Genomic DNA, 21,216 nt, shown 5'->3' on the forward strand with positions numbered 1-21,216 from the left:
TTGAACAAAGTTTCTTATTCTGGAAAATATTTTTTATTTTATGACCATATTTATACAAATGGACTTTTAAAATATATTTCAGCATAAACAATACTTGCATTTTAAAGGAATGGAAAGATAAATGCAGAAGTAGACAAAATAAAATTATACATTTTAATTCGTATGAAGATTATTATCTTAGGTACATTCTGTGTCAAGGAGTAGAGGGGAATTACTCTTACACAAATCATCCAACTTTTGCTAGTTAGCGAGAGCTGGTAAATGAAGCAAGCATGGTAATAGCTGGTAGTTCTGGGTTTTGAAAAAAAATAATGGAGTATTCATTTCAGTTAGCAGAGGAAATGCTGTAACAGAAATGTTTAATAAATAAATTTAATAAATTTCCTTAGAAAATGTAAGAGTTTACAAACAAGAGCCTACACCTGTCTTCGAAACCATCGTTTGTAAAGGAAAGCTTCAGGCAAGGTAAGAAATAGTCTACTCATTGCTGACATAACATAGAAAGCACGTTTTACAAAACTTGTTCAAGTAGAAACAGATATACGTAGCATATGTACACACATATAGGTGTACCTATGTCCTACGTATTTTAAACGTGTTTTGTGAAATGTATGCATGTATAAAAACGTACATAAAAGGTGTGTGCGCGTACACGCAGGTAACCATTCAGAGGCGGCTTGTCCTGCGGGAAGGCCCTACACGAGCGTACCAGAGAACTGCGGTGCAGGCCTGCTCCCGTTTAAACCAGCAGCGGAACTCACAGGGAATGCGGAGCAGGAAAGGACGGCCGGGTGTTGTTGCTACTTATTGACCAGCTTTCCCGTGTAGGTTGTAGCTTCCTTCTTTGCGACTCTCGCATTTTAAAAAACATCTTCAGGTGTCCTTCCTGCGCTCTTGGTGCCAACACCGTAACGGTGGCGTTGCACAACCAACGTCACCACTCTCCTGTTCACTGGTCTAAACGTGCTGGAAACGGCAACGCCGGTCGGACGTGTTTTCGGCTGCCGCCGGCGCCTGGAGGAGGCCGGGCCGGGCCGGGCCGGGCCGGGCCCTGCAGGAGGGTCGCGCCCTGTTTTGTCCCGGGGAGGGACCCGTCGCCGCGAGCGCCGGCGCCCGCCCCCGGGCCGCGGCCTCTTTACCCAACGCCCCTGCGCGCGCGCGGCTCGACGCTGGGCTCCTCCCCCTGCGCGGCGGAGGCCCCGCCCCGCGCCCCCGCGTGAATCAGCTGATCTGCGCCCCGGGAGCCGGCGGCGAGACCGGCGGTCAGAGCGAGCGCGGCGCCGGGTGAGGTGGCTGTTGGCGCGAGGGCGGGGGTAGTGGTGGTGAGGAGGAGGCGTGAGGCGTGGGGGCAGCGCGCGCCCTGCCGCGGGGAGGAGTGGGGCCTGAGTCACGTGCGGCGCCGACGGGGGGGGGGGGGGGTACGACGTTCCCCTCGCCGCCCTCCGACGGCTCCGCGCTGCCGTTGGTCACCTGCGCGCTCCCTCGTCCCGCCAGCGGCCTCTCTCAGCTGGCTCCCCCGCCGCTCGGCCCCTGCTTGGGGCATCACCCCTCCAAGCCTTTCCCCTCGGAGCCGCTCTGGCAGGGCAGGTGCTGCCCTGGCTGCGGGGCAACGGGTTGGGGGGGAGTTCAGGGGGATCATGAGGAGCAGCGGGGGAAATGGCTGCCCTCCTGCCTGAAGGGAAACGGGGAGCGCAGCGGTGTGGCGGGTACCTGGTTGGCCGAAGCGCCCTGGGCCGGCCCGCCGCGCTCCCTGCGCCTCCCACACCTGGGCTTTAGGAGAGGAGGTGGTGTGCTGCTGTGCTGCACTGGTGGTGAGGGAACAGGCCCCTTCTCACCCGGGGGCTGGGCTTGAGAAGCAGCGGGAGAGGCTAAAGAACAGCTCTGACTGAAGGTGCTGGCTATCTGAGGAGGAAATACAACGTATTTTCTTTGGGGTTTCTATGAAGGTGTTGGGATTTGCAGCTTTCTGGTTCCCTGATGCAGAGATGTAAAGGGATGTAAACTGCAGGCAAGACCACCATCAGCATCTTTTTTAAGTTTAACAGCATCTCCACTGCAAACCCGAGATACGCATGAGAGTCTGAAGTGCCCAGTGGGCTGTGTACAGTAAGCCGCCCTCCTAAAACAATGCTGGCCGCCTTTCCTTGGGATGCCTGGTGAAGGAAAGCACTAAAAAAGAAACAGAAAATCAAATAGTGAGATTTTAGGCAGGGACTCTTGAAATAAAGCCCACTTGCTTTCATGGGACGCTTTCCTAAATTCTCTCTGAGAGGCTGGTAGAACAGAGATTATTTCTGTAGGTCCCTGAAGGACTCCTCCTTTTTTATGGGAAGAGACCATCTAAACTTGAAATAGTATGCCCTTTACCTCTTTCCACTTTCATTTCAAAGTCCTTTCTCTTTGCATGACTTAGTTGCTCAGAAGTAAATGCAGTTTTAACTTTTGGAGTCTATTGAGTGATAGTCCTAGCATGGCTGCAGTGTCGTTTACAGATGCCATAGCATGCTGTTACTCTCACAGATCTCCTCTTCCTGCGCAGAAATATTTTGGTGAGATGGTAGGGAACAACTAGAGTAGTTGTAGATGGTTGGTAGCTGATCTCTGCAGTCAAGACTTTGCCACCGCTGTTGTAGTGCAGCGACTTATAAAAACTAGCTATACTTACCATCTTTCAGTTTCTGCAGAGTTAACTGTTTTCAGAAGGAGAAGCACCTGAATATGTGCTAAATGAAGAAGGTGTAATTACAAAAGAAAAAGAGGAGGAAGGGATGTTCAGAAATTTTTTGAGTCTCTTAGGAGTTTGGTAAATTTTAAATTATTAACTATGTGCTATAGCAGATAGTTTTCAGTTGTGTTCTTTTAGCTGATACTAGGCCCTTTCTTTGTTGTGTTTCTTTTTTCCTGACTCCTTTACTGTTATATCTTGTTTGCTATCATCACTCGTTCACTGGAACTGGCATTAAAAGCTTTGAGCCCTCATCTGAAGGGATTGCTGCTGTCTTTTAGTAGCAAGTTATTTTGTTTTGCTCTGAGCAGACTTTAACCACACAATGTGGTTGTACCTAGTCAGTGCTGAGCGAAACACAAGGGCTTCTTGAACTGGTAACGCATTATATGTGAACCGCAGTTAGCAATAATAAATGATGATATATATGTAGACCAGACTAATGTTGACAACTCTTTTGAATTAGGATGCTTGGAGGTATCCTCCTTCAGAACCTGAGTAGATAATTTTGTATAACAAACTTGCAGTCTTGGTAGTGTAAGTTATCGCTAAATATGGTGCAACAAATTTATTAAAAATGTGTTTGTAAATATGTAAGTAAACATGTCTGAAAGCTGTAGAAGTATTTGTAGCATTTATTAACTGTAGCAGGTAAATAAGCACATGAGGCTGATGGGAGTTTTAGTATTTCTGTAAGTCAGGGGCATGCCATTTGTTCCTGTTCAGCATTGAATGCAAAATTACTTTTATACCTACAGTGCTTATTACTGAGTGGTCAATGTTGAGTGAAGGATGCAGTCCCATAGTAATGAGAGTAATGTTTACTCCACGTCATTCCCTCCTGTAGCAGTTATTATGGTGTGGTAGCGTTTGATTTCTGGAGAATTTGAATTAGCATCCTACTCTCTAAGTGGAAAGTATGACATCAGTGTCATGCTAGTGACCATCTGTCTGTAATAGAAATCCATTTCATAATTTGGCACTATTTGACACCCTTTGCTTTTTTTCCTCTTGCAGTGTTGAAGTAAAAATGTAGAAAGTAAACGTATGGGCAGAGCAGTGCAGGTGCTGGTGTCATACCAATGTTCTATACCATGAGAATGATGTATTGTGCCTGGCTGTTCACTTCTATGAACTTTAAACCTAATAACAATTTGGATAACCTTAGTGGGGAAGAAATAGTGTATATGTAATGCTACAATGTAATATTATATAAATGTGAAATTAGGTGAAAATCAACAAGGCAAATTGTATATTCCTATTGGGAGGAAGAGGTTTTCTATTTATAAGTACTTAGTTTGTAGCTGTGACCAAATGACTTGTATTTTATATTAGCTGTGAAATGGGAATAATACTGTGCTGTCCTAGGAGTGAATGAAAACTTGCACTGAACTTGAAAATGATTTAGAAAGTCTTAAAGATGTCTTGTTTATGGAAGGAAAACAGTTTTACTGTAATTTTCCTTAATATGCTTAAATGCTTAGCAATGCAACCTTAAGTGTGATTTTTTATAAAGAAAACAAAATATATCACCACCATCCTATCACTCTCTTCATTTCTAGTCCACCAGTATTGCAGGTCTCTTAGTTAATAATTACACAAATAATTTTTCAGTTAGGCCTTGAAGGCAGATCTTGCAAAACAGCTAATCAGATGCCTGGCTTTAACTTTGTTTTGTTATAATCAGAAGTTTTCATGAGAATTACAGTAAATTTTTGTGCAGTTGAAGCTCATGAAAATGAAAGAAATTCTTTGAGCCCTTAAAAAAAATAGAAAAAAATCCCTAAATTATAGAAGCCAAGAATTTTAAGCCTCGCTTCCCTGATCTTGAATAAATATATATGATGTAAATGATACAATTGTCAATACTTTAATGACTTTATCAAAGCTCCAACCTTTTAGTCTGATTCGCTGATCCATTGGATATTTATATGTGAAGCTATAGTTCTCCACAGAGAAGTGCCAGCGTTTTCAAGAAAATTAATTGTAGGCTTAAGTGGTTTTGAGTAGACTAAAAAAAAACACCTAAATGCGCTTAATCTGAGCAAGAGCACATCACAAAGTTAGAAGTTCCAAAAATACGCTTCCATTTTCCTTTGTTTCATCAACACCTCTGTTATTGAAGTGTTGCGTGACAGTTCCCTTCTATTTGTGAGACTCCCTCTGTTAATATTTTGAAAGGTAACTTTTGCAGTTGTGGGTTGGGTGTTTTTGTTTTTGGTTTTCTTTTTTAGTTGAGGAAGGAGAGACAGAAGTGTCTTTAAAGCAATATTTTTCTGGTGACAAGTGTGGCTTAGTGTGTATCTGTTCCTAGAAAGTATGCTGTGATTTTTTTTTTTTTTTTAGAGCAAGGTGCATATGACTTATCACAATACTATTCTATCATATTGATTTTATTTCATCTTTTCGTGGCTCTTTATCTTTTTGTGATATGTTCTTTGCCAACCCTGAAGCTCCAATTAACTATTTTTAGTGTCTTGTATTTGGAAAACTGAAAACGTTTGGTATGATGTGTTGCTGTTTCTGTCTATAAAGGTCTGCTTGGTACTTCATTATTCAGAGCAGTCCAGTGGAAGCGTTGGGATTTGTATTAGTTATTTCAATTATTTATCAACTTGATGATTGCTGTTTCCCAGTGTGAACTGAAACTTCTGTATGCAAGTTACAGGTTTGCATATGTTGTCTCTTGTAATCAAGACTGGCCATATTTTATTTCTATTTTCTGTATGTAAGAGCTTCAGACTACTCATTCTGGATCTTTTCTTGGAGATGTACTGTCTTAAAAGACCATTATATTAAATAATTTATTTTCTGGTTTTGTTACAGTGGATATCAGACAGCAACTGTAATAAAGCAAAAGGTCTGAAGAATTTGTGTATGAAACTTGTTTTATGCATTAATGTAACTAAAATTTTTAATACCTCATCTAGTGAGGCAGTAGATCAAGGAAAATTACAATTCTTTCAATATTAAAGAGCCAAACAGATTATAAGAAACAAAGACTAACTGTAGCTTTGTTTTATTACAAGAAAAGTAATATAAAGTTATCTTCATGAAGATGGAAAGGTGGGAGGGTGAACTTGCAAAATTCAAAATCTGAAAGGATAAACACATAAACAGAGCAGCCACTTTTTTCACCTTGGCTTCCATGGTCTTATCATATCTTCATAGATACTGTGCTATCAGTTTGCATGAAGAAATGTTTTGAATTGGCTTTCTGCATTTCTGCACAGGCTTTAATAGAACTGTACCTTTTAATGGTAATATGTGCTTTGGTTCAGGAATACAGTTATGAATTCTTAACCATTTTCTGCTTATACAAATCTGTTTACCTTATAAATTTAGCTTGAGCATAGAATTCTATCTTATATTAGACTGACAATGGATCAACTGTCCTGCTTTGATGTTTCTTGAGTGGTATACTGAGAATTATAGAGAGAGATTGATGTTAATTTCTGCCTTTGAACTAGGTTTTGTTCAGTCTGTCCTTACAATAGACCTATTGTGAGATGAGTAGGTAGGCCAAGTCTGGCTGTTTAGCTCTTGTCTGCCAACTCAGTGTGAGTGAACGAAATACTTCAACCATTCTAGTGTTGTGGAAGTGCTTATTTATTTAACATGGGATCTAAAGCTTTGCTTCTTGTTTATTGTTGTTTGGTTGCTTGAGGTTTTTTAGGTTTAACATTATTTGCAATTAAATAGCTGTTTTTTATGTTTTACAGTTTGTGGAAATTATATTGTTCCTTTTGAAAGAGGAATGATTTGGTGGTGATGGAGTGCTGCCACTGACAGATGGACTCACAGGAAAGAAGGTGAGAATGAGCAGCTAGGTGAAGCCACAGAGGCTCCCTGAAATACGCCAGCTCATGATCATCCTGTAAAATAACTAAGTGATGTCAGCATACTCTTTATGTAACTTACACTGAAGGGAAGAAGAGGAGTAACTTACCTTTACTTTCAGTTATGTCTGGAACACTCAACTTACTACAACAGCAACTTCTTTAAGTTGATTGTTGAAACATGTGGAGGGATAGGCTGGAAACTTGAAAGTAACATTCTCTGGTGAATAGTAGATCATATCTATTACCTGCACCTGTGAATTTTGATTCTGGATCAATAGCCCTGCAGTAGACTATTCTTTTGCTCCTTGTTTCTTCCACTAAGATACCTGACAGAGGTCAGATGTTTTTGGAATGGGAAGTTAGTGTCTTGTAATAAATCCTGCTATGTGACTGTCCAAATTTGTCTTGCACTGTTCTCTGAAGGCTTATTAAACAGATAAAAGCCCAAATATCGGGTGTTGGACTGAATTTAATGCACAGTATGCTGGTGAATACTCCCTATATTATTGTGTTCTGTTCTTTGATGTGCTTTGCCCATCTCAGTAAAATCCATATTTTGATTTCTAGCTAAATGTCCTAACTGTGATATTGGATTTTTCTAACTTTTTTTCTGGCCTGTATATTACTTGGTTGGTTCCTTTTTAATTTACTTCTATTCTAAACACAAGTCCTATGCCTTTAAAATGTAAGATGGACTCTGCATTTTTAATACTATGTAAGTTGTTTGAATTAAATTACTTACCTGATTTTTAGAAGAGTTCTTGACTGTCACATTTTTGTTGATTTTTTCTTTTTTTTTTTTCTTCTTTTTCTGTTATGTGGAAAAAGAGAGCTGGGGATGGGCACAGGAGCTAAGAGAGATAATTCCATCTCTTAGTCTCATCTTGAACGTTTCAGAAGCAGATTGTGCAAAGGTATTGTTCATCCTAGGCACCACAATTAGCAAAATTTTTAGTTTAAAAAAATTGGTAGTCTGCATGAATAGGACATTATGGCTTTTGAATGTGCTACTTGCGTAAGTTGTTCACAATGCAGCCTATCAGACTAACTTTTTCTGGGTTTGCTTCAGTATTGGACTACATTTGGGGTTTTGTGCCCTTTCTTCTAGACAAAGATTGCCATTCCGTTAAAGCTCTTCTGGCTGCCTTATATATTTAACATCATAAGATCATGCAAAGCTGCAAGAACTGATTTATGTGGGGAGTTAATGACTAGACTGTTGGCAAATAAGGAGATAAACCTACTTTTTCCTGCAGGGTGGATAACAATCTGTTCAATACAAAGTTTTAAATTAATTTAAAGAGAACTCTTAATTTAACTTGAAATACTGTCAGTCTATATTGATGTTTAAAGTGACTTTTTGTGTTTGTTTAAATCAAGTGATTCCACAAGTTATTAAAACTGTGTGGCTGTTGTCAGAGTTCTGAGGAATTTCTTCCTGCTGAATGGGCAAAGTTGCTGACTGAGATTTCAAACCAGGGTGTGTTGAAGTGTTAAACCAGCTTTGGATAGTTCCAGTCACTCCTGCAAGCCCAGATACTTCCATTGTGTTTCAGGATAATTTTTTTTTTCTTGGTTCAATTGATTTGAATGGCTGGCTTAATTCTTAATGAGTTTCTCAGATTCAAATAAGAGGGGAAAAAACAAACAAGAAAACCTTATTTTTTCTCTCTAAAGGTAGAAATTAAAGTATATAGGGGTTGACCTCTTATAGGTATAATGTTTTGAAGTCACTGTGAATGGGAGCAATCTGTTCACGGTAAAATCTGCTCACAATACATCCTTTGCTTAATTACTTACTTTTAAAACACATAAATGTCCCAAATAACATTTGCATTTCCAACATACTTGATGTTCTATGTAACTGATAAAACCAGGGTTATAAGGCTGTTTTTCCTGCATTTTGATTTCTAAAACCTGAATAATCGAAAACATGAATAAAACCTAATAAAACAGAAATGTTCCTTCTGCTTTCTAACACAGGAAGAGTTAACATTAGAAATCTCAGTGTTCAGATAGGAACTGCTTACATGTGGGTAGAACTGATGCTATGATCTCTCTCAGCATACAATGGCAGAATTGTGTATTAATTTGATCTCTTTGCTGTGAGCAACAAATACAATATATAATATAAAGGCTACATCAATCGTGAATAAATGTATCTTGAAGTTTACTAGTGACAAGATCAGCTGCTTTTCAGGCGGTAAAGTACAAATGACAAAGAAAGCTAATGATTTCAAGTAGAAGATACTTGTTTTTCATTTAAATTATATTTAAATTAAGATTACCCATTTGTAAATGAAATATGTTGGCTTCCTGAAATTAAAACTAATGCGTGAACTACTGAACCTTTCCTACATATGTGAAAAGCAAACTGTGCATTACTGAACCACAGAAAACTTGAAGCTGATTCTGTATTTCCTCCAAACTTTTTGTAGCTCAGAAGAGGCAGAAGGAGCCAAAGAGAGAGGCCTGGTCTATGTTTGGAAGGCTGGTTCTTGCTCTGTAACTCCAGAAAGGCTTCCAGGCCTCAGTGGAAAGACTGTATTACAGGCAGCCCTTGGAATACATCATGGATTACTTCTAACAGAAGGTAATAAACATCTTAATTATAAAAATTTGAGGTAATAACAGACTTCAGTTATTGTCAAGTTTTCTTCTTTTAGATTTTTTTTCTTTCTATCTGTGTCTCGTATACAACTTGTAAATGGTTAGATTTTTAACTTTGCCAGTATTTCCTTCTTAGTTACAAGTTACTTAAGACTGTGTTGGAATAGAAATTATTTGCGTAGTGTCTTCTTTCACATTCTTTTTTTTCTTTTAACAATGGCTCTGGATTTCCTGTTGAGGGACGGTAATGTAATCTGAAGTGTGTTAACTCAAAATGAAACTTCTTGTGATGTCTTTCATTCAAAAAAGACAGTACAGCAAGAGGTTCTCTTGATGTGCAAGAGCTTTGGTTTCTGTGTGCTTCTGGAAAAATGTGTAGCTAATAGATGTGTTAGAGTGAGTCTTGGTTTGTGAGCAGTTTGGCACTGTGAATCAAAGTATTTCTAAAAGCCAGCCCCTTTACGTGTTTGCATAGCTTGGTCCTTACTTGTACTGATCAATGGGCATACGGTGGTAAAGACTAAACTGGAAGTTGCTGCTTTGATTTTTCTGATGTTTTTGAAGAAAAAATTCCAGGTTATTGGTGAGCCTGCTATAAGCACTTCTCCTCTATTGGAGTTGTTACAGAGCTCCAGTGGTTTTTTTAGAACGTGTTTCTTTTGTAATTAAAAGGACTTTTTGCATGTGTGTTCTTGCCCCATGAAGGATGTTGTTTGTGGATACGATTTACCATTTTTCTGTTGCTGAAAACAACTGTTAATTTTAAAAATAGATTTCTGATTTTCTTTAGAATTAGCAAAGTAACTTGAACTGGCATTGCCGCAATCTTTTCAGGTAAAGGTGATGAAATTTTGGAGAGGCTGCAGTACACCATTAGGCCAGTGGCAAGATACATTTACCCACCCCTCTGCTTTTCACCTGATGGGGCAATCCTGTTTTACTGTACTTTGTCGTGCTCTTCAAGCATGGTTGTGTGTCCTTAATGTGTTGTATGTTCTTAATGTAGAAGGGACCAATAAATACACTTAACTTGAGTATAGTAGAATTTTTAGCAGAAAAGCATTACTTAGTTCAACAGTGTATGCTTGCACAGGGTAACATTAACATGAAGCATAGAACTTAACAGCGGCAATTACAGAGAGCAACCAGCAGTCTTCATATATCAATAGCCAGAGTTCAGCTGAGTCTGGAGTAAGCTAAAAATTGATATCTGTTTGTCTGAATCTATCTTCAAATTTTTGTATTGGTTTAACTTCACTAAACTCATGCCAGGTTTTGTCTTTTTTTCTCCCAGGCGGAGAGGTCTACAGTTTCGGAAAACTGCCCTGGAGATCAGGACCAGAGGAGTCATGTGCTAATAATCCTATCTTAGAAAATACTTTGCTTGGGCATCATGTTATTACAGTGGCAGCTGGCAGCTTCCATAATGGAGCCGTGACAGAAAGTGGTGTGGTGTACATGTGGGGGAACAATTCTGCTGGCCAGTGTGCAGTTGCTAATCAGCCATGTGTGCCAGAGCCACAAGCCATCAGTATTTCTGATTCTGAAACCAGTCCTCTGTTATCAGTAAGGATTTTGCAGCTAGCATGTGGAGAGGAACACACGCTGGCACTATCGCTAAGCAGAGAGATATGGGCTTGGGGGAGTGGCTGCCAGCTTGGTCTCATAACAACAACTTTCCCAGTGACAAAGCCACAGAAGGTAGAGCACCTGGCAGGACGTGTTGTGCTCCAGATTGCTTGTGGAGCCTACCACAGCCTGGCTCTGGTACAATGTCTCCCTGTGCAGGAAATGAAGCCTATCCCAGAGAGGTGCAATCATTGCAGTCAACTCCTCATTACCATGACGGACAAGGAAGATCATGTAATCATTTCAGATAGTCACTGTTGCCCACTGGGTGTAGCACTGTCTGATAACCAACCAGAAAACCATGTCTTCTGTCCCTCATTGGAGACCCTAGAAGGAAAAAGTGTAACAGGTAGCCAAAGTGAAGACTGTCACAAACCACTTGTGGAAGAACATACGCTTGTTGCTTTAGAATCTGATGGAGCAAGTATGCTTTCCAGCAACGATGGACAGGAAGACAGTGGAATTTCTAGTCCTGGAAATATTCTGTTCCCAGACAAAAAAGAAGTGAAAGAGTACTTAATCAGTTTATCAGATCACTCATTAAATGAGAGCCTGGAGAAAAACATCTGCACAGAACCTGAGCAGGTTGGTACCTAGTTGCTAGCTCTTAATTTGCTACAACTCCTCTTGTATATGTGACAATGTTACTCTCTTTACATATTAAAAATTCTGTTAGTTTAATGTAGCTGTGGTGTTCCTGTAGTTTCAAAGTGTTTTTTCTCTGTGATGGTTCTCAACTTTTAAGTGGAAGAGGTTTTGTCCTCCATCCTTATCGAATTGTAAGCCTTCAATGCGAGCAGCCTTGACAGTGCTATAGGCTCTTCTCTTCATGGTCCACAGTAGCAGAACCATGTAAGCCAGTTTCCCATTCTCTATCTGTTTTATGATGCATGGGTTTCCCATTTGTGTCAGGCAGTAAGCTGGTACTTGTCTAATTTACCTTTAAGGTAAAACTTCATTTTCTGTATGTGGAATGAATCCCTCACAAATCTCTCTAGTTTCTCAATTGGTTAAAAATTCTACATTGCAAGTAAAGATCGTAAAGGTAATGTTAAAGCGTTGACCAAAAGGCTTCTAATGTTAATCATGTAGGGGTGCCATAAACTTATGAACAGTAATGGGAGATGCAGAAGTACTACTCTGTTTTGTGTGATGTGTAAAATGGTTCAACAACACTGTTTTGATACTATAGCAGAACAGTAAAGTAATAATGTCTTAAGCATCAGAAAATGCTTGATGTGAAGGTTCAAGAGCTGTTCCCAGTTCCCTGCCCAAATACTATGTTTTCCAGTATTTCGGAAAAAATCTTATTTGGGGTGGGGGCGAAGAAGATAGATACAACCCAAAAGCTATTAGAAAACTAATCCAAAATCCTGCTGTGCAGTCTGGCAGTCCCTACGTAAGTACTGTCCTGCTGGATGGTTTATGGTAAAGGTAACATTTGTAAGAAAAACTGCCACTCTGTGACCCAATATACAAAATTATAGCAGAATTCTGAAAATTTCTGTTGTCATTTCAAGTGTTGTGTATATATAAATTTCTTAATTTTTTTATAGTTACAGTAAGAAATTTTTCACAGTGATTCTGGGAGATAAATTTCACAGTGCCTAATACATAGTTGATTTTTGTTATCACCTCTGATTGCACCAAAAAAAGTATTAAAACCAAAACAAACTGTCCAGTAACTTGGTGATTCAGCAAGTTATGTTTTCCTATTCTGAGGGAAACTTATTTCAGAGAAATAAACACTGTGTGAACACAGTTGTCCTTCGTTTTGCTTTTTGCTAATACAAATGCATTCTAGCAGTTGTGGGCCTCTTAGGCTCATGCAAGAACTCCTGCCATTAGGAAATGACTGAAACCCGTAGCTTCATGCTCCCTTTCTCAACTCCTTGTTCCTGGAATATTTCCAGAGTACTGTTAGCCTCGCACAGTTCCAGGAATAAACAAGCCTGGAACTGGTTCACTGAATCTTAACACAATTGAGCATACATGTGAAGAGCAGAGACGAGGACTCTAATGTAATGTTTCAGCATTAGTAAAACCCTTTCTTTCTCTTTGCTTTCCTTCACAAATCAAGTTTGCTTTTCTGTATTGCTAGGCATGCCTTTTATAGATAGGAATGAAGTACAAGTAAATAGGACCAATCCTAATCCTTTAGCCTAATTTTTCACAAAAAAGAGAAGTCAAAGATTGTTTTCCTTCTGGCAGGATAAAATAAGCTATAATATTTATATTAATATTATTTCCCACCATGTATTAGGTGGGAAAATGGTACTTTGCTGTCTTTATAGTCAAATATATGCCAAATAGTATGAATGTTAAAATAATCTTGTGCATTATTTCTTATTTGGTGGGTAAATTGATTGCTATTATAGGTAATCATGTGCTGGTACTAATAATTTCCTTCAGTCAGTTTGTCCCTACTGTGACTTGATTATTAACTAAGCTTTATATGGATACAACAGTAGTATAAGGGGACACATAGCCTGGAATAGTCTCTTAAGAGAGACCTTGCAAAATGAATCTATGAATCACTGTTTTCCTTTTAACGTATTGAAAGGAGAACTTATCTCTCTGTAAATACAACATGCTCCCTGATGCGCTTTAATTGGTGGCAAAGAAGTTGGTAATAAGGCTAAAATTAAATCCCTCTTTATATTTGTTTGCAAAGATCCTTTTTTTCTTGGTATTTTAAAAACAGCCAGAGCCACAGTCTCTTATGGATGAGCTAAAAGACAAATGCAACAGAAAAAGCCCAGTCCATGTAGAAATGGTGCTTGGTCCTACCTGAAAGAAATGTGATTCTGAGGAATAGATGTACGCCTAAGTATAAAAAGCTTCCTCATAATGTCTTGTTCAGTATAGCGCATAGTTTGAACAATGAGTGTGTGTATCATCATCCTACTGTTATCTGCTGTCTGGTATGATAGTCTTCAATTTTTGTTTGGTTTTAGCCTTCTCAAGAAGAACAACTCAGTGCTTGTATCCCTGGTCCTCCAGGTACCAGCACATCTGCCTTGAACAGCTTGGTGGCCTCTTGTGCATCAGCAGTTGGTGTGAGAGTAGCTGCTACATATGAAGCTGGAGCATTGTCTCTGAAGAAAGTAATGAACTTCTATGGCACACCTTCAAGTGAACCAGGATCTCAATCTGGCAGTGGTTCCCCAGGGCCTGAAACTCTGAAAGACAGTCGAGAAGAGCAGGTCAGACTGGAATCCATGCAGGGGAAGAAGAGTTCCAGTTTAGTAGATATTAGAGAGGAGGAATCTGAAGGAGGGAGTCGAAGACTTTCCCTGCCTGGCTTGTTGTCACAAGGTAATAAAGCACATTGGGGAAAACCAAGACACTGGAAAAGTTATAATAATGGGGAGGTTTATAACTGGAAATGAAACGTTTATTGAACATAAATCTAATCCTCTACCAAAGGTGTGTATGAATTATAAACGGTATCTTATGACTTGAAGGCGGTGGGAGGAAGACTAGCAGATACTGCATGCTAAGAAAACCAAAAGCATAGTGGGTTTAGGAATGTTCTTTATTAATAAAGTAAGGTAAAGCAGGCACACTGTAGTAGTCTGGGCATCTTATTGCAAAATGATGGCAAACTATCTTTCATATAGGTTGCAGAGCAGATAAAAATCTGTGTGGCCTTTAATCCCTACTGCACTGAGCTGGTTTTGAGCCAGGGACCTAGAAATACTCCAATTCCCACTGCCAAACCTCAAAAATTAAAGACATTCTTTCCTCATAGATTTTAGTGTTGCTAGTTGCACAGAATGGGTGGGTATGTGGTTTAGTTCTACATTGATCTTGGATCTGAGTGGAGATTTTAGGAAGTATTGAAATCTTCTGTTCACTGCAAGGATATATTTTCTTTCAAAACATACTTTTTTAATGTATAGTTTGTTTTGGTTCATTTGCTTCAGTATAACTGTGTAGTTCTCATATGCCTGTTATCCTTCAATAGCTGGTAAAAATTAGTTGGGATCTGTCTACTTTTAGCGCATATGTTACTTCTGTGTATGAGTAACCTATCTTCTTACATGTCAGTCTTTGCTCTCAATGTTAATTAAGACTTCTTTAAGAAGTCTTGATCACTTATCTCAAATGGTACTGTTACTGTGTAACACAGTCTGAGTGATAGATTTATCTAAAATGATGAGCAATTTTTCTATCTCTTGGCTTGCTTTCAGTTTCTCCTAGGCTCCTACGGAAGGTAGGAAGGGCAAAAATGAGGACTGTAGCTCTGACTCCAACCTACAGTGGTGAGGCTGATGCTCTTTTACCCTCTCTAAGAACGGAGGTATGGAGCTGGGGAAAGGGGAAGGAAGGACAGCTAGGACATGGCGATGTTCTGCCAAGGTGAGATTTCTTTGGTAAATGTTTTTTAGTAGGTCACTAGGAAATCTTGACTATTCACCTCTCTCAAGTTCGGTCAACTGCCTTGCATTCTGTTCTTGCTCTTTTCTGTCCTCCAAGTAACATGTTTTATGCTGTATTGTTACTCTGAATGTCAATCAGTTACGACTTTTCCCCTTGTAATCACTAAAGTTTTGGTGATATTTTCACAGAATCACAGAATCACTAAGGTTGGAAAAGACCTGTAAGATCATCAAGTCCAACCTTAAAAAAAAAAAAAAAAAACAAAAAAAACCCCAACAACAACAAACCACAACACACCAAAAACCAACCCACCCAACACCACACAGCACCATGCCCATCAAGCTACATCCCACAATGCCACATCCACACGCTCCTTGAATACCTCCAGGGAGGGTGACTCTACCACCTCCCTGGGCAGCCTATTCCAATGTTTCACTACTCTCTCAGTAAAGAACTTTTTCCTAATATCCAGCCTGAACCTCCCCTGGCGCAACTTGAGGCCATTTCCTCTAGTCCTGTCACTAGTCACTTGGGAGAAGAGACCAACACCCACCTCTCTGCAACCTCCTTTCAGGTAGTTGTAGAGAGAGATAAGGTCTCCCCTCAGCCTCCTCTTCTCCAGACTGAACAACCCCAGCTCCCTCAGCCGCTCCTCATAAGACTTGTGTTCCAGACCCCTCACCAGCTTCGTCGCCCTTCTCTGGACACGCTCCAGCACCTCTATGTCCTTCTTGTAGTGAGGGGCCCAAAACTGAACACAGTATTCGAGGTGCGGCCTCACCAGAGCCGAGTACAGAGGCATGATCACCTCCCTGCTACTGCTGGCCACACCATTTCTGATACAGGCCAGGATGCCATTGGCCTTCTTGGCCACCTGGGCACACTGCTGGCTCGTATTCAGCCGGCTGTCGATCAACACCCCCAGGTCCTTTTCTGTGGGGGAGCTTTCCAGCCACTCATCCCCAAGCCTGTAGCGTTGCCTGGGGTTGTTGTGGCCAAAGTGTAGAACCTGGCACGTGGCCTTATTGAACTTCATCCGGTTGGCCTCAGCCCATCGATCCAGCCTGTCCAGATCCCTCTGCAGAGCCTTCCTACCCTCAAGCAGATCAACACTCCCTCCCAACTTGGTGTCGTCTGCAAACTTGCTGAGGGTGCACTCTATCCCCTCATCCAGATCATCAATGAAGACATTAAACAAGACCGGTCCCAAAACTGAGCCCTGGGGGACTCTGCTTGTGACCGGCCGCCAGCTGGATTTCACCCCATTCACCACAACTTTTGACTTTGTCCAAATTGGGGTGAGGTTTATCATCAACTTTCACCCTTCATGACCTTCATGACTAAGCTGGTTTATTGCCAAAAGACTCCATGTATGTTTTCTTTAATTTGTTTTGGGGAAAAAATAAAACTTGGAATTTATTTTTGTCTTAAGAATACCTCTGATAATCTTTTTCCTTCTCTCCCTCCCCTGGGTTCTGGGGATTCACAGGCTTCAGCCACTATGTGTGAAAAGCTTAGATGGTAAAGAAGTGATTCACCTGTCTGCTGGTGGCCATCATTCTTTAGCACTCACTGCCAAAGCCCAGGTACCAGTGATTGCTATCATGTATTGCTTATCTTGACATAATTGTCGTGTTTGGTGTTTTCTAGGTTTTTGTTTCTTTTGCTTCTAAACTTTTGTTTCTGTTTGTGGGAGGCAACTTGGAAGCAGTGTGGAATTTTAATTCTATTTTTGCTGAAGTTCTGCATGCACTGTCAACAATACGTTTAAAGATTGCAATAACTTGATTTGGTGCGTTACATTCCTGAATGTGAGAAGACAATTTGAGAATATAGGAAGACTGGAAATTAGGGAAGTGCTTCTTGGTACATGAATCTTATACCCTTGACTTGTGTGTGTTTGCACACTTGATGTATTGTACTACTGCAATTCAGTATGTGCCCATATATATAAACTTCCATTCTCATGCTTAGCTGTGTTTCTTACAGGTGTATTCATGGGGCAGTAATATCTCTGGCCAGCTTGGTCACTTGAACTCCCCAACAACAGTCCCTCGTCTTGCAAAGGTACTTTCTGTTTTCTGTATTATTCTTCTTTCAATTTAGAGTCTCTTATACAAGTGAGTGCAAAGTAATTTCTAAAAAACTGACCTTGTTTATGTATCTGTGTGCTGTATACTAATAGGGCCCTTGATTTCTTTGGCTTATACTGTGAATATGATCCTTAGATGAGCCTGTGAAAATCTACCCAAGAAATCCTGTACATAGACTTCTGCTGGTTTTTGACCACATTGAAGTTCTAAAACTGAGAAATGTGACTGGTTGTATCTTCTTATCAAATTTCACTTCTACCTTATGTTTGGTTTCTCTGGTATCGATGTTGCAGTGCTGAAACTTTTAAATACCTTGGAACATTCTTTTTCTTCTAAACATTCTTCTAGCATTTTTAGCTTTGCTAGACCATGACCATATTTGTCGTTCATTTCTGTGTTTCCAGAGCTGTTTTGGCAATGGGTTTTCTGTTTGTTTTGAGCTTTTCATCACATTGAGTGAATAGCCAAATAATGATTTTGGGTTAGACAAGACCCTTGCCTATGTTTTCTGGTGCTTGTCTTAGTGGAAAACTAGCTGCAGAGTTTTCCTGATTAGGCTTATGCAAATGAATGTACAGTATGTTAACTGTTCCAAATTTATAGGTTTCCCAGTTAAATGCAGAGAGGAGAATAGTGTCCCAACTTTAATCAAGCTCACCTGATGCCTATTTAAAAATAAAACTGATTTATAATTTAAAGACAAAAAATCAGGCATTAGAAAGAAGACTGGAACGAAAGATAATTTTCAGTATACATGCAAGAAATGTATTTGTTATGAGACACTGAAGTTGAAAAATTACCAGTTATTGCAATACTCTCTCTCAGCAGGTGTGTTACATGCCTGTGTGGCTAGAAGAGTTAGTACTCTCTTCTCCTTCCAGCTTCAGGTGATGATTTCTAATGTCTTTTCCTTCCTTGTGAATTTCAGGTGTGTGGTGATGGTGTTTGGAGTACAGCAGCAGGACTAGATTATTCCCTCTTCTTAGCAGATGAGGAAGACTTCCAACCTGGATTATATTACAGTGGCCAGGAGACAACAACAGAAAATGATTTGTATGAAAATAGCTGTAGTAAGAGTCCGGTTTTGTTACTATCCTGTAGTAAGGTGAGTGGTATTTCCTTTAAGTTAGTGCAAATCATACTGTGTTTTTTGGAAATAGCACAGTGCTGGTTGTTCAACTAGCTTTAAGGGTGTCAAGTCAAGTAACTGGTTCCTAGCAGTCAAATCAGGAGCACAGCTTATGGAGGGCAGACAGGAGGCCTAATTAGTGTTGTTCTCTTCCCTGCCTGTTTCTTGGTCTTTCCTTCTGTTTGAGGGACAAGGAGCTGTTTCCAGTGTGTCTCATCCATTTCCTTCAATGTGCGCATGTTGCAGAAGTGCACCCTCATATTGTGCTCTGTTTTCACCGCAGTCTTCATGTGTGTGTTCTTTGCTGCTATTGCTCTTCATTTTCCTGTTCATTGCGGGCACTGCCTGCTCTATTCCATTCTGCTTCCTATGCATCTTGTTTGTGAGTGGGCAGAAGGTCCCCCTGAGTTCTTCACCACCTCCTTCTCTTCCCCTCCCTTTCTCACCGGTGTAAAGGGGGAACTGAGCAAAGGCACCAAAATGTGCATTTGCATGTTTATGGGAGAGAGGAGGTGCCCCTATGCAGTTTTCTTCATCAAGACGAATCTCGTATCTGCCTTGAAGTCGGCATGAGGTGGGGGAGTGCATGTCCTGCATGTCCTCTTCCAAGTTGTTTGTATTATTTCAGACCAACCTGAGTTTAAGGTAACAAAAAGGAGATGGTGAGGTAGAAAGCACCTCTTTGTCTCACCTTTTCTGGGCCTCATTGCTGCTTCCCTAGATTGAGCATAATAGCAGCTGGAGAGGTGTTTTGAGGAGGGACAGGGATTTAGACACTGGGTCCCCATGCATATATATGTGCACGTGCGTGCATGTAGGCACAGGCGTGTACGTGCGCGTAGACACACGCACACTTGTATTCCTTCTATAAGACTGTTGCTAGCCATTCCCTTCTCTTGTAAGGGTGACTTGTAGGCTTTTGCATATGAGAATTGGCCTGTGGGTTGCTTGTTGAACAACTCTGGCTCAATGTTTCTAAGGAATCCTCTACTTAATAACAAAGGAAATAAAAGTAGAGCTCAAACACTGAGTTACTACATGGTATTGCATGTGAACCAGAATTAGTGTGGAGCCACAGTGCATCAGTGGCAGTGGTGCTGACCTTAGAGAAGCATTTTGCTTCCAACTACTGTGGAAAGCAAATACTTACTAATACCACTTGTGGTGTTAGTGTAGTTTTAAGTATTAGTCCAGTTTATTGATACTGTAGTATTACTCTTGTCAATTTATTGACATCTTTCAGGTCCAGAAAGGACTATAGTTCAGAGCACAGTCATAATATTAAAGCCTTGTTATTCTTACTTCCTAATTAACAGGAGAAATAGCTGATGTAATGATACTATTTAATATAAACATTGTTGATATAAGTATGAAGTATATTGCAATTCTAAAAGTGACTGAACTTAAGGTCACTATCTCTTAAACATGTAACGGTTGTATGAGTCACCTTAAAATATGGTCTATTTATTGTCTTTTAGGCTCTGTCAATACCAGGAAAATGAACAGCATTGGCTATAAATGTTTCTTCTAGTTTTATCATTCTTGTATTAAGCCAGTATTGAATGGATTGTTTTGTCACTGTAGGTAATTAATACTTATTGTCACTTAGTGCTCCTAAACATATGCTTTATTCTGCATTGCCTTATTTTTAAATTGGCATGTAAAAAGAAAAATATTAAAGCTGCTGTTTTTTATCTTTTTCATCTTTCAGATAGGGTACATAAGCAATGTGATAGCTGGTGGTGACAACTGTTTGGTCTTAGTAGACAAAAACGTAATGGGATATATTGCCAGTTTGCATGAGTTGGCCTCTACTGAGAGAAGGTTTTATTTCAAACTGAGTGAGATCAAATCTCAGGTTCTTAGACCTCTTTTAGGTTTAGGTAAGAACTTATTTTAATGTTTTCTTTGATATTATTTCCCCTGTGTTCCACAACAAATTTCTTTATGCAAAAATTAAAAGTAATTATGTGTTTTTAAGATAAAGCTAAGGTCTTACTCTTCTTCCCTGTTCAGATGAACTGGTGAAATATAGCTGCATTTTGACATCTGCATTATGTTACTAGTATTTGCACTTTTCCTGACTGTTTCACCTGAAATAATTATTTGAGCTGTATCTAGTCTAATATTGTTGAATTCCTGATTCTGGATAATGTAGCCATGGGGTGAAATTGCCAAAAAAACATCTAAACAGCACCTTCTGGTAATTCCCTTTATTAATGGGTGCTGCTTTCTTGTAAGGTAAGCTAAATTGCTTTCTGGTCTGTTACAGATAATTTGGGCAATGCAAATACAATCCACTTGTTGCAGGAAATGGCAAGCAGGTTCAGCAAGCTATGCTATCTCATCGGTCAACATGGAGCTTCTTTAAGTAGCTTTCTTCATGGAGTGAAAGAAGCCAGGAGCTTGGCCATCCTGAAGCATTCCAGTCTCTTTTTGGATAGTTACACAGAGCAAGTATCCAATTCCCTCTCATCTTGAGTCTCTGTAGGCTTGATCTACTGGACCACAACAAGCCCTGAGTTCGGGGAAAGTAGATCATATGGAAAGCTATATAAGTAACTTGTGCAAATTGTATTCTCGCCATTTAAAAAGTATGGAGAGTTTTACACAAGCTAATTCATTTTTGTAGTGAGCTATGTATTTCAAAGTCTGCACCAGTGGAGCACACTGGACAGCTTCACCTCCCCTAATGTAAAACTCTACGTGCAAACTCCTCTTTGGTTGCTGGATATATACCTGTTAAAAAGCGACATGTTTATTATTTACTATTAAGGATCTTGTAATATAATGTAATAGAGT

At 40.0% G+C, this 21,216-nt stretch overlaps 1 protein-coding gene across 1 annotated transcript in view; it reads left to right on the forward strand.

Moving 5' to 3' along the window:
- The first annotated feature begins 6,516 nt into the window (after positions 1-6,516).
- Positions 6,517-21,216, forward strand: part of ALS2 (alsin Rho guanine nucleotide exchange factor ALS2) — a 38,975-nt gene continuing 24,275 nt past the window's right edge. The window contains exons 1-10 of the mRNA XM_059820090.1: positions 6,517-6,537; positions 9,006-9,160; positions 10,472-11,391; positions 13,764-14,124; positions 15,003-15,171; positions 16,682-16,778; positions 17,182-17,259; positions 18,214-18,390; positions 20,126-20,297; positions 20,687-20,867. Coding sequence (XP_059676073.1) covers positions 6,518-6,537; positions 9,006-9,160; positions 10,472-11,391; positions 13,764-14,124; positions 15,003-15,171; positions 16,682-16,778; positions 17,182-17,259; positions 18,214-18,390; positions 20,126-20,297; positions 20,687-20,867 — 2,330 coding nt within the window. The 5' untranslated portion in view covers position 6,517. The remainder of the gene's footprint in view (positions 6,538-9,005; positions 9,161-10,471; positions 11,392-13,763; positions 14,125-15,002; positions 15,172-16,681; positions 16,779-17,181; positions 17,260-18,213; positions 18,391-20,125; positions 20,298-20,686; positions 20,868-21,216) is intronic.

Source organism: Gavia stellata, chromosome 8 (genome assembly GCF_030936135.1).
Source record: "Gavia stellata isolate bGavSte3 chromosome 8, bGavSte3.hap2, whole genome shotgun sequence".
NCBI lineage: Eukaryota > Metazoa > Chordata > Aves > Gaviiformes > Gaviidae > Gavia > Gavia stellata.